This window comes from Lycorma delicatula, chromosome 1 (genome assembly GCF_047948215.1).
Source record: "Lycorma delicatula isolate Av1 chromosome 1, ASM4794821v1, whole genome shotgun sequence".
Taxonomy (NCBI): Eukaryota; Metazoa; Arthropoda; class Insecta; order Hemiptera; family Fulgoridae; genus Lycorma; species Lycorma delicatula.
The window spans coordinates 213,431,086-213,443,976 of NC_134455.1; the positions used below are offsets into that span (position 1 = coordinate 213,431,086).

General features: G+C 34.9%; 1 protein-coding gene across 8 annotated transcripts in view; it reads right to left on the minus strand.

Annotated features, from left to right (window-relative positions):
• LOC142328196 (uncharacterized) overlaps positions 1 to 12,891 on the minus strand; it is a 121,489-nt gene that overhangs the window by 39,603 nt on the left and 68,995 nt on the right. For 6 of the 8 annotated variants that reach the window (XM_075371804.1, XM_075371785.1, XM_075371776.1 and 3 more), the window contains 3 exons: positions 12,554 to 12,834; positions 10,613 to 10,892; positions 8,520 to 8,727 (listed from right to left, as the gene is read on the minus strand). In XM_075371804.1, the coding sequence (XP_075227919.1) occupies positions 8,520 to 8,727; positions 10,613 to 10,892; positions 12,554 to 12,834 (769 nt within the window). The remainder of the gene's footprint in view (positions 1 to 8,519; positions 8,728 to 10,612; positions 10,893 to 12,553; positions 12,835 to 12,891) is intronic. The other 2 variants (XM_075371797.1, XM_075371788.1) reach the window with 2 other exon arrangements.

Sequence of the window (12,891 nt, forward strand, 5' to 3'; positions counted from 1 at the left end):
TGAAGTAGGAAAGACCCTGTCAAGGTTGTTCACAGGGCAGTGTTTTAGGTCCCCTTGTCTGGGTCACTGAATTCGATTCTCTAATGAGGTTACGAATGCCCAATGGCTGCTACATCATGGCTTATGCTGATGATGGGTTGCTGCTGGTTGAGGGAAACTTGTGTGCTGAGATAGAACTCAGAGCAACTCAGGCATGTAAGGTACTAAGTTTGTGGAGTCTTCAGCACATAAAATGGTTTTCAGTGCAGATAAAACCACTATGATGTTTCTTAAAGGTCATCTAGTCTGTCACCCGTGGGTAATGTTGGACAGCCTTCCAATTAGGTATGTTACCATTCAGAAACTTTTGGATGTAATCCTTGATGAGAGGCTTCAATTCAGAGAGCACCTTCAGTTTGTCACAAGGAAGGATGCCTTCTTTGGTGTTCGTAGACTCATCCATCCCAATTGGGGATTGAATTTTCATACCATGAATATTTTTTACAAAGGTGTCTGTGAGGCCATAATATTGTACGCTGTGCCTATCTGGGCTTATCGTTTACAATTCCAGTGTTATAGGAACATTTTATTGCAATTCCTCACAATGAGCAGAACAGTTGAGGTATAAGTAGTCTAGTACCCCGAGTGGCTAGGGACTGCCTGGACAGTTGATTGGCTGGAGTTAGGCGGTTGGCACCAAGCCACAGTTAGTTAGAAACAAGTATGGTAATTATTAGTATATTTGCTGTTGGCAGAATGATGACTGCTCTGCCGAGGGTATGGTTATCCATACAGCCATGATATGTAGCGTCATTTTGACAAGGGGTGTATGAATTAGCAAAAAAAAGTATCGCTGCAGTGGGATGGTGACTGCACTGCCAAGGGCATGGATTTCCATGCAGCTGTGAGGTGTAGCGCCATCTCAACAATGGTAGTTTATGTGATAAAGTAAATGTCACGCAGGACTCTGTGATGGAGCTGAGTGGGAGTAGGAGGTCTATCTTCTCCCTGGTAGACCAGACCGGAGTCCATAGTTGTAATCAAAGTAGGGGTTTGAACTATAACGTTGATTTTATAACGTTGACACTAAGGGAACTAGGAATAAATTCCGTTGTTGCAAACAACATTTCTTATGGTATGTTATTTACTGAATTTGCCTCAAATTTTATGAGATATTTACTCACAACAGCTTACTTAAAATGTAGATCAGGCATGGGGTTTGTGCTTCTGCAAATTCTGTTAGCTAGTTCACAGGGCAACGAAGTAGGACAGTCAAGATGTTCAAAAGAAGCCTACAGCAAAAGTGAAGGCCGAGTCTTAATTCACTGATGTAAATGTCTACAGAGGCATTTACATGGGTGGCATCCCAACAAGGCCTGGCTTATTACTGTGAGATACAATTAGGTCAAAAGACAACCTCCGTTAAAGCCTATCAGGGCTAGTACCCCGAGGTAGGGAGGATGTGACCAAAATCGTCACAAGGCAAGTGTCTTCCCCTACGGGGATTGGGATGTAAGTGTCTATCACTGTGTAAGCTGGGTTTGAACTGAATAATTATGAATATCTAAAAAACCAGTTTCAAGATTGTTTGAAATTTTGAGTTTCAAGAGTTAAAACAGATATTTGAAAACCTATTTTTTTGGTAACAAATGATGAAATCAACCTGAATTTTGGTGAGCGTAATCATCTTGTCAAAAAACTAATTTCTAGATTTTTTTTTAATTCGACCTTGAAAGAGAATGAAGAAAGGTAAAAAAAAAATTTTTGAATAATTAATTGATTGTAAATTTTTCCAATCCCAACAATAGTCAACGAGATATTTAGTAGAATTGGGCTAAAAAACCAAAAAAACCATTTTTGGTTTTTTCTGATTTTTTTTAAGTGGTGCAAAGGTGCTGTGGTTCAACCAACACACCCACTACCACCATTACTGTATGTGTGAGACTGCACCTGCCTCTGGTTACTTGACTAAAAGAACACAAAATAAAGATTCACACTATGGGAAACATAAGGAGCCATATAATGCAGGCAAAGCTGTGATGTGAAGCTAGTATATATATATAACCAGATTTTAAAATAGGTGTATGTGTAAATTCTTCCGATCAAATTAAAAGTGGGTGAACCCACCATCCAAAAAAAGTATTTCATATTGGGTTATTTAAATGAATCTCATTAAAATACAAGATTGTTATCAGTTCAACAATACCACCATTTTGGTTTAAATTTATTAATACCTTCCACAATTTCAATAATAAGCCATACTAAAAACATCAAGATTAAAGAATTACATCAAACATCTCAAGATACAAATCTATAAATAAATACTATATCATAAATTATAATATAAATATTTTACCATACATGTTAGCAGCATATGTATGCAGTAATTTAGGATCTTAGCCATTAAGTGGCAGCATTTGCATTTTGTTGGGAATAGAGCAGTGTGCCTTGGTATGGGATGGAATTACATCATAGCAACATGGCGTGTCATTACTGCCACCACAGCACTGCAATTAATTTATTTATAGAGTGTTTAGCATAAGAGCTATCCTAGCTATTGTTTTATAGTAGTGAGATTTTACTGCAGCATGTCAATTGTGTTAATGGAGTAATATACCAGGTGACTCAATTTGTGCCCTCACCTGTTATTTTGTAATACTTTACCATTTATAGTGTTTATGTTTAACAATGATATAACTTTAAATATAGCTGTCATGTAATTAATTCATAAATAGCTCGATTCAGTCAGTGCCAAACAAAAATAACATCAGATCATAAATCAAATATAATGCATATCATTTAAACACATAATTTCAAGACTCTATTACAACGCCACGCAGTTGTTTGGAACAGGATAGCTCTTAAATGAATTGATTATACAATATTATATTATATTATACTTCAAAGTGTAAAGAATATATACTTCAACCAAATTCTGTTAAAAAGAACTGGGAATGAATCAGAACACATGTATTAATTGGAACAGTTATAAATGTGAGGTGTGCAAAGACAATTTATTAAATAATCCATTGATGCATGGTGAACCTAATATGCACATCAAATGCTTAACTAAAAGAAAATATAACAAAGATGAATATTGGCTCATCAATGGATATTCCGTGGAATTTGCCAAGAAACAAGAGATTACTTATTGTAGTCATCCAACAATACATTGCACCAGCGATATCAAAATTAAGATTTATTTGCAAAATCCTTAATGTATTGCAGAATTTATGCCGCCCGAATAAATTATCCTTAATTTTTTGTATTACTCTACATTATTATTGTTCTTTAACATAGGCGAAATTTTTTTTCTGGGTGAAAAACACTCTGGCGTTATCACCAAGACACAACAAATATATTGTGTCAAGGTATTACCATTTTACGTCTTACTGAGAATAACAAAAACTTCCAACTGCTACATGGCAATAACTAAATATCAGAGTATAAACTGACAACCTTAAGAAATAACAAAACCCAGTCTAAAATTTCCTTATCATTACCCAAGATTTGTCAAATGTTTCTGGAAAATTTTATTTAAAATGTAAGGCCAACTAACTTACGCAAAGATATCTACAAAGATATGGTGCACAGTTAAGTGGCTGTTGCATCATATGCATAAGCGTTTTCTCCTGACATCAAGAACTCTTTAATCCTCGTACATCCCAACCACAATCAGCAGAGGACCACTTCCTTTCAGCAAACTTGTCTGAATGAGTCCCATGGCAACACAGTATCTCTGATAAAATAAGTTTATTATCAACATAGCAATCCAGTCACCTTGCCAATCATACGAACAGGGTATTTTACATAATTTATAGTCGGATGTAGTAATATGTGCAGTAAAGGACGGTTGACTACATGAGTCTTCAGCAGCAGAATCTGCACTTCATTACCCGGAATTCCCATCTGGCTAGAGATCCAGCAGAAACTCACTTGTGTATTGCAGTGGTTCAACTCTGCGATTATATTATAGATCTGGGTAAGAAGAGGATGTTTAGAATACATATTTTCTAAAGCACTGCACAAATCACTGCAAATAAGAATATAATGGTACTGTGAGAATGATATTCAAAGCCTTACTGATAGCGTACAGTTCAGCAATAAATACACTTGTAATATTAGATAGACCAAACATATAGGTTCTGCCATTAACAAATACGGTATAATTTGTTTCGATCCATCTGTGTATACTACTGCGTCTGAGTTTGTCTTTGAGATAATATGATAAAACATTTGCTGAAAGACAATAGGTGGTGTTTATTCTTTATTATATATCGTAAGATTAAACATAAAATTTTTAAGGTTGATTCTACATGTAGAATATGAATAGGGGATATATTGGAAAAATAGCAGGCAAGTTAACATTTATAATGCATTGGTTTGCTTGGCATTTCTCCACCCATTCAGTCGCCCTAAAGCATAAGACCAAATGTCAGTGCCAAAAACATTGTCCCAATCGCTCACTTGTCATATATTTATTAAAATGGGTGGTCGCACCCCATCAATTACTAAAAATATATATGACATCCATAAATTAAAATTTACTTCTTCTAGACAGCAATTCGCTGCCACACCTAGGTCGCTGAATGCCAGTAAGTCTTAACCAGCTAATGCCTTAAATGGCTAATGGTCAACCATATATCTCTAGGTTAGCTTCAGACAGCAGTGCAGTAGGAGTCTTTCCCTTAAGTAAACTACTGATGTCAATTGAACATAGCAACCGCATCAAGGAACTCCCACACGGTCAATAATGCGGCTTGCGACTCCCGGCTCCCTCCACAATGACTCGCAGTTTGTGAATGGCCAATTTTCTCCTTGACCTCTAAGTTCCAGGGTGGCCTGGTGTCTACCCCCCAAACAGCAGGGCAAACATCAGGTCTTCATTTGACTGGATCTCCCCACAGACACACAGCTAATCAGCTGCCAGGCAGAACAGATATGGTTCAAATTAATATGGTTGGTGAGCACCTGGGCACTTGTGGCCCTTAAAAACGAACTCAAGACATATCATCCCCCCAGGTCCCGCATAAACTTGTACAGAATCTTCTCTTAATCGTGGTGTCCCATTCCAACTTCCATCGCGAAGCTCTGCAGTCTCTTTCACAGGCAGAAGATGGGCAACTGAATAAAATTTAGATCCGATGCATTGTGATCATCATTTTGTTCCGGTACTGCCCTGACCCGAAACCACATCCCAAATATCTCAGCCTTCCAGCCTCTTCGCAATCTTCACATGGCTGCCTGAACTTTCACCACCAGATCAATTGGGAGAGCCTTTCCCAATATGGTGGTAGCCTCATAGGAGGTTGTTTTAAAAATTACCAGTGCAACGGTCTCCGTTAAAGCCACTACTGGCTAGGAACGAAGAGGGTGGTGCAGCGACCGGACACGCTACGAGGGCGGATCTTCTCCCCTCGTGGGGGGGGGGGGGGAATCGAGTGCATACACAATGGAGGGGGTGGTGTAGTGACCGAACACGCTACGATTGCAGGATCTTCTCCCCTTGGGGGGGAATCAGGTGCATACAATTAAGGCTGTACGCTGGGCACTCCTTAAATTTTTAACAACTGCTCTATTCGAAATCCAAACTATGCACCCAAACAGGCGCTGCATAAGAGGTCATAATTTCTAAGACACCTCAGTACACCATGTACATTTGACAACCAAACAACCCATAGTCTTTCCGAGCAATCCTCCTAAGTTTGTCCATTGCATCACTGAGACCGCACCCGCCGCTAATTGCCTAATGTAGTTGCAAATTCTACAAATTTGCCTAATCTAGTTGCAAATGTAACAGTAAATACTCATCAAAGAATCTCCTAGGTACTTATGAACTCTCACTTGGCTGATTATACAGCCTTTATACTTAATGTCAGGGTTCCAACTCTACGATAATTTGTCTGCACCCTTCAGAAGCATAAACTTTGTCTTGGGAACAGAAATCTTTAAATTTTGAATACATCCAGCCCTCTGTGGTTGACAAGGCCGCTTGCGCTCGATCTTTCAGCTGCAGTCATGAGTTACCACAAACTAATAGGAGACAGTCATCGGCGAAATCCTAGGCCATAATCCTTTTATTAGGATGGGACATTCCCATCCTGGGAATGTCAATCCCAGAAATCCATCAAAGACCATGTTCCACAGCAGGGGACCAAGAACGGAACCATGTGGGCTTCCCCTGGTGATGAATTTTTCCACAGCTAGGTGTGCATCTTTAAACAGAGCCGTATGATTAGACAAATAGTCACGTACTACAGCCTGCAGGGCTACTGGAACACTGCGGCGTTCCAACACATAGAGGACAATTCCAACACAAGGAAGAAAATGCTGCCTCTACATCTATAAAAATTGCAAAAACATATTTACAGTCGGCATAATTTATAACATATAATAAACACCAATTGGTGCACTATAATATGGATGGTCTTCATACCAATGTAAATTAGGATTCTCAAGGACTGCATTACAAGCCGGGTGATTCAGTTGCCTTTAAGACAAGCAAAGTTAGGATGTAAGAAATTGGTCCTGTCTATCCCAAGGTGATGGTTCACCATACTCAAAAAGTATGCTAGTGACAGTGCTTGATCTAAAAGCACCTGCAGCAAGATGAAAAAAATCATGATGCACAGCATCTTAACTCTTCTGCACATCATATCACACTGAAGAGTAGGCAACACAACCATAATCTAAACAGGAATAAACAAAGGAATAATAAAAACATACCATAAATGATTAATTGGCTCTCCAACTTATGTTGCTAAGGACTTGCTGCACATCTAGACGTTTGGAACGTTTCGTTTTCAATTGTTTTAAGTGTTTGACCCACATAAGACGGCTACTATCAAAGAATAAATCTAAAAACTGAAATTAGCTCTCCATTAAGAAAAATTTGTAGTATGAAAGAGTCCAGAAGGCAAGAAAGATAGTGTTCTGTAGTAGTCTCTCTACTGTAGCCGTTGAACAGGATGTAATATATATAGCAAAATCATCAAGAAATAAAGAATATGAAACATGTAGCTGCACACATTTCGTAGTACTGTTGATGGCAACAGCAAAGAAGATGGCACTTAATACTCAAACTTCCTTGAGGCACTCCATTCTCTAAGGTGATACTACCTCATAAAGTATCTCCAATACGAAGACGGAAAGTACGGTCACTTAAGAAACACCTAATAAAAGCAATCGTATTGCCCTTGACTCCCCATTCTTTAAGGATGTAACCATATCATATAACTTCCTGGTATCAAAGAAGAGAGTGGATGATGCACTCCCTAAGTAGGAAAGCATTATACTTCCAGTACTAAATAATGGTCAATGGAAAACCTTCCTTGACAGAAACCACACTGTTCTGGAGATAAAAGGCCATGTCTCTCAAGTACCACATAAACCTGTAGTTCACCATTCTCTCAATCACTTTGCATAAAACACTTGCCAAGCAGATAGGGCAGTAACTTGAGAGGTATGCTTTGTCTTTACCAGGATTAAGTGCTGGTATGACAAAGGCTTCTGACCAGACCGGTGGGAAGACTTCTGCGAAGAATAAACCATTATAGATACACAACAGGTGTGAAAGCATACAGAGATGAATTTTGTTTAGTTCAGGGGAGATGTCATATGAGTTTTTAAATGTGTGTAACAACTTGTTGAATGCAACTGAAGTATTTAACTCACCAACATATAAATATAATACTTCCATCTTTGACTTGTACCTCTGAAATTCATTAATGTATGATGAGGTGAGGCACAAAGTGGAGATAATCGGCCAAGGTAGTTTTGCCACTGCTAAAGAAGACCTCTGAGTTCTCCTTCATGAGTCCAATAATAGATTGTTTTGGTAATTCGCGAATTGCATGGAGCTTCTTTCACACAGTACAGTAGACGTGGGAATAGTACCTAAGATTGTGTCCACATATTTCATCCATGACTTCCTCTTAGCATCTAAGAATACCAACACACCGCTCAAGCTATACGGTACAAATATAGATGTTCATTTACAAACATCTAGATTTCTAATAATCTTTCAAGTTAAATTTCCGTAGTGCCTGCTGGTGTTTCTTAGTTATATTCTTAGTTCCCTCATTTTCTTTTTTTTTTTATATTTCTTTTATCTATGTCTATTTTTGTACAGAGAATGTTTATTACTACTGTTTTTTTTTTTAAATGAAGTTAAAAATATCAATTCAAAAAAATAAAGTAAGCAATAACATTGCAATCACATTATAATAAATTATTATTACACTGACAACAATCTGACACCCCTGAGCCACAGCCAGCTGACAGTCACTGTGGTGTTGGATATACAACAATGATGTCATTCCAGCTTACTTCAAGGTGCCTTTTTACATCATTCCCAACAAAATGCAAATGCTGCCACTTAATGGAAAAGATCAGTGATTCATTACTTTATGCTTTTATAGTATATTTTTAATATTGCATGCAATCTGCTCTTAATTATAAGAATTTTACCTCTAAGTATTTTTATATTTTTATTTACTGATTAAGTAGTAATTTTCAACATAGACAAAACATATACATACCTATGGGCATACGAGCTTGATTCATGTTCGCAAAGGCTCTAGGCTGTATTGTTCCCTGCTGAGGCGACTGTCCTGGTTGAGGAGAAGCAGACTGTGATGGTGGTACTCTATAGATCTGAGCCTGCTGGAGACCAGGAGAGCCTGATGGCGGTGTGTGCTGCTGCTGTGCAGATGAGTTACTATTATAAGGCACGGGCAATCTTTGTACCTAATAGTCATGATATAACAATATATACTACTATATTACACTAAAAACTATCATAACAGTGAAGCAATTCTTATAACGATTCCAATCAGAATATACAATTAAAATTCTGTTACTTCAGAATCACTGTAATAAAAAAAGATCACAAAAAGTTTTTGGCATAAAAAAAATACCATAAATAAAAATACAGTGAAGTTACACAACAATCATTAAATTATTAAAGCTTAAGTTATTAACACCAAATGTTTAACAAAATTAGCTGAATATATTTTAAAATGAACCTAAAAAAATGACTTTATAATAAAGATTTTTAGTTAAATGTAAACAATACAAGATTATCATTATCATTTTTATTATTATTTTAATAAATAATAAAAATAATATAGGGGATGTAAGAAGATTAGTTTAGATATTCTCTAGTTTATGCATAATAGTTCAAAAAACTAACTTCATACTACACACACATTCAAAAGTCCCAGCCACTAGCAAACAGGATAGTTTAGAAAAGGTGTTACAATCATAAAATAAATTATTCAGAGAAAATCAAAGGGAACCAACAATGAAAAACATAATACTGAGTCCCACATAATCATCTGCTAGGGTTCTGTAACAATGCATTAAATGGTGAAGAAAATGTACTTCATGACAGTATAAAATAAGATGCATTTTGTTGCAGTGTAGACTTAAGTGGCCAACAGTAAACCTAGTTACAAAGAAAACAGAAATTTCTCAAGATAACCAAATCTTGAAAACAATCAATCTACAGAGGGAGAATATTTTGGCAATTTATTATCAGTGAATTATTTATATGTGAAAAAGTCAAGTTCAATGCATCTGTGCCAATACGTACAAGGAGGCAATGGATATATTCATAGAGAAAATGAGTAGCCAGAAAACTGCATCAAGTGATAGGTAAAAAAAACTCCACAAAAGATGAAAAATACCTACACAAACTTAGAAGATACTCAATAAATGATTTAAATACAGTAGACATTACCACATCTAAAAGAAAGAAGTTTTGCAAAAAACTATTATACGTGCTTACTGTGAAGGTGAAAACTTCCTGCCAGAAATAGACAAGATTAATAATTGTTCCTTATGAACAAAGCAAGGAACATAAAATGAAAAAATCGATGTAAAAAAAATACATAACGAAAGAATAGTTAAGCTGTAACAACTGTTAAATTATAAAAGCTGAAGTCAAATCAAATATTTATCAAACATATTTAACAAAATTTTCTGGATCCTTTAAATAGAAGGGAGACATGAATAATTTTTTTATTTACCAGTGTTATAGATATTACTTAGTATGGCAGTTGATCCACAGGTGCTAAATAAGTGAGATTCTGACATCAAAACCTGAATATCAGAAAATTAGATACAATTGAAATTCCACATGAGAGAGGCAACTTTAATAAGAACTTAAGTCATTTGCACATTTGGACCAGGTATTGAATATATGGAAAAATTTAGTACATTGTTCATTTGGTAGTCTGTAAATGTCTTACCCATACAGGGTGTCATGCATACTTTAGGCAAACATATACTCCTTGATCATAATATGTCTGATAATGAAAAAAACAACCGCATCCCAAAAGAAATCCTAATAACAGAGGTATTCAATAAACCAAAATTCTTTAGAATTAATTTTATATTTTAAAAATACAAATATATAGTATCAGTACATGAAACATATAATACAAATATAAATCATAATCTACAAATATAAAGTAATAATAAGACATCAATAAATTTATAACTTTAGATGAATGATTTGTATGTGCATGCACACAATCATCAACAAAAAAATTATTTTTTTAGCATTACACAAGAACCACAACTATCACAAAAGAGCAAACTTTTGTTACAGGAATATTATAAACACTACCTGCTGAGTCAGTTGATCCATGGGAGCCGGAGAAGATGAATGAGGTTGTATTCCATGTGTACTCAACTGATGATTTGTTAACTCTGTTTTTGAACTAAATAGAACAGATGTACAATCCACTGAAGCATGACACTTGAAATGTCCAGCACTAGATTTATGACTTTCCAATGCTATTGGATCTGGAGCATGCTCTCCACATACTTCACAAGTACTCCTTCCTTTATCAAGATGATCCAAAGGCATATACTCCAAATTATCATTAGAAGGCTGATCAATAAATCTACAGAAAAAAAAACCATAGATTTACAATATTTTTTTAATATAACACTTGAGAGGTGTATCATCTGACTTGTGAAGAAGAATGTTAAAAGAGCGATACTAAGTTACTACTATATCCATTCAGGCAGCACAAACCCACCTAGCTACAATCCCTTCCTAAGCTTCCATAGTACCAAAATTGTTGCCTGTTTATATCTATACATTGTTGACACTGCTTGTAATCACCACTTCATACCCTAAGTGAATTTATACTCTTAAGGTATGAAGTGCAGCTCCTAATACAAGATTCTAAATGAAACTCAAATTTAATCACTCCTACTAAAAATTGGATAGACAACTAGAATAAATATTTTAATAGAAACACTAAGGTGCTGTAGCACCAACTGACTAGGTGGTGAAGCAGTATGGGATTACACTTTGAAAGATCACAGAAAGTCTCATCTGTAACAGATTTTTTTTAAATCCTTGCATATACACTATTACTATTTTTATTATAATTTTATATATATATATAATTACTATTATAAAACCACTGAAAAGTACATCTGCAAATAAAAAACTTAAGATAAATGATGTCACATTTACTTGCTCATCCAGACACTGCCCATCACAGCTAACAATAGTTATTCTCCACAATTTAACTAAAACTGTATTTTATAACTACAGAATTACTCATTATAGAAATATAAATATCTAATTTTTTTTTACTAAAAGATACTTAGCAGTTTACATATAAAATACACAACTATCATAATAAAAGTTTATTATTTGTTTATCAACTTTTCCTTCTATGATGCAATAACAGATACATATCAAATCATACTAAATGATTACATAATCTTAAAAAGTTATTACTCTTCAGATATGTATTAACAATTATTAATTATAATTATACAACCCCTGTTCCAAATCAACTTTTCTGAGTTAAAAATAAACCAGTAGTTCGTAATTAAGAAACCTTTTTAAAATTTTAGATCACATTTTTTAATAACAAATGATTATTCATGTTATGAATAAAATATCTCAATTTGATAAGCTGGAAAAAATTGACAATTATTTAAAAATTCTATAATAGTATGTATTATAAACTCTCTCTAGTCAAAGTAATATGTTGCTGAAACTACAAAGGTTATTTTTGAATAAAGGAATAAATGTGTTTACGAGTTACTGGGCTACAAGAAACGTTTTTATCTTAGATGGAAGAGATTCCAAGTAAAAACAAGACATCAGAAGAGGTATGATTATGAATGGGTAAGATACATTCTCAAAAGGGATCAACAAATCATACAACACAATAACCATTTATTTTTTTTAATAGATATAAAGAACCTGAACAAAAGCATAAAAATAAAGATATAAATGATATTAAATCAAAATGATAGAATTTCACCATCACTACTAATTAACACGACCTTTATTTGCAATAAACAAACAGGCAAATATTTTTCATATCCTAAGAATTCATAGTATTCTTATCGTATAAATATTAAGTCTGAAGCACCTTAAAATTATATGCATAGTTAGTGCAAGAGTTTCCCACAGAATGCAAAATGAGTATGGAATCACAGAAATGATGTTTGACTAAGGAAGGGTAAAACAGTAAACAACTTTTTCATTCTTTAAAAAGTAAAAATAAAGTTTTTAAGAAGAAAAAATACTAACCCTTGTAACAAGGTGAGAGGATCCCCATTATTTGTTGAATCAATTCCTTGAAGTAAGCTGCCTTGGTCATTATTCCCACCATTATGAGCCGGTGTTACAGTTACACTACTATTATTTGGAACTGTAACTGGTTCAATAGATAGTCCTCCTACAACACTAAAAGACTCTGAGTTACTGTTATTTTGAGTTGCAGGAGATGAATCGCTCTGAGTTATTGTAAGAGTACCATTCATGACAGAGCTATTTAATAATGATGGAGCCAGTATAGTTAAAGAACCAACCTAAAAAAAAAAATTATATTCATAATTTTTATTTCTTTACTATTTATGGAAAAAAAT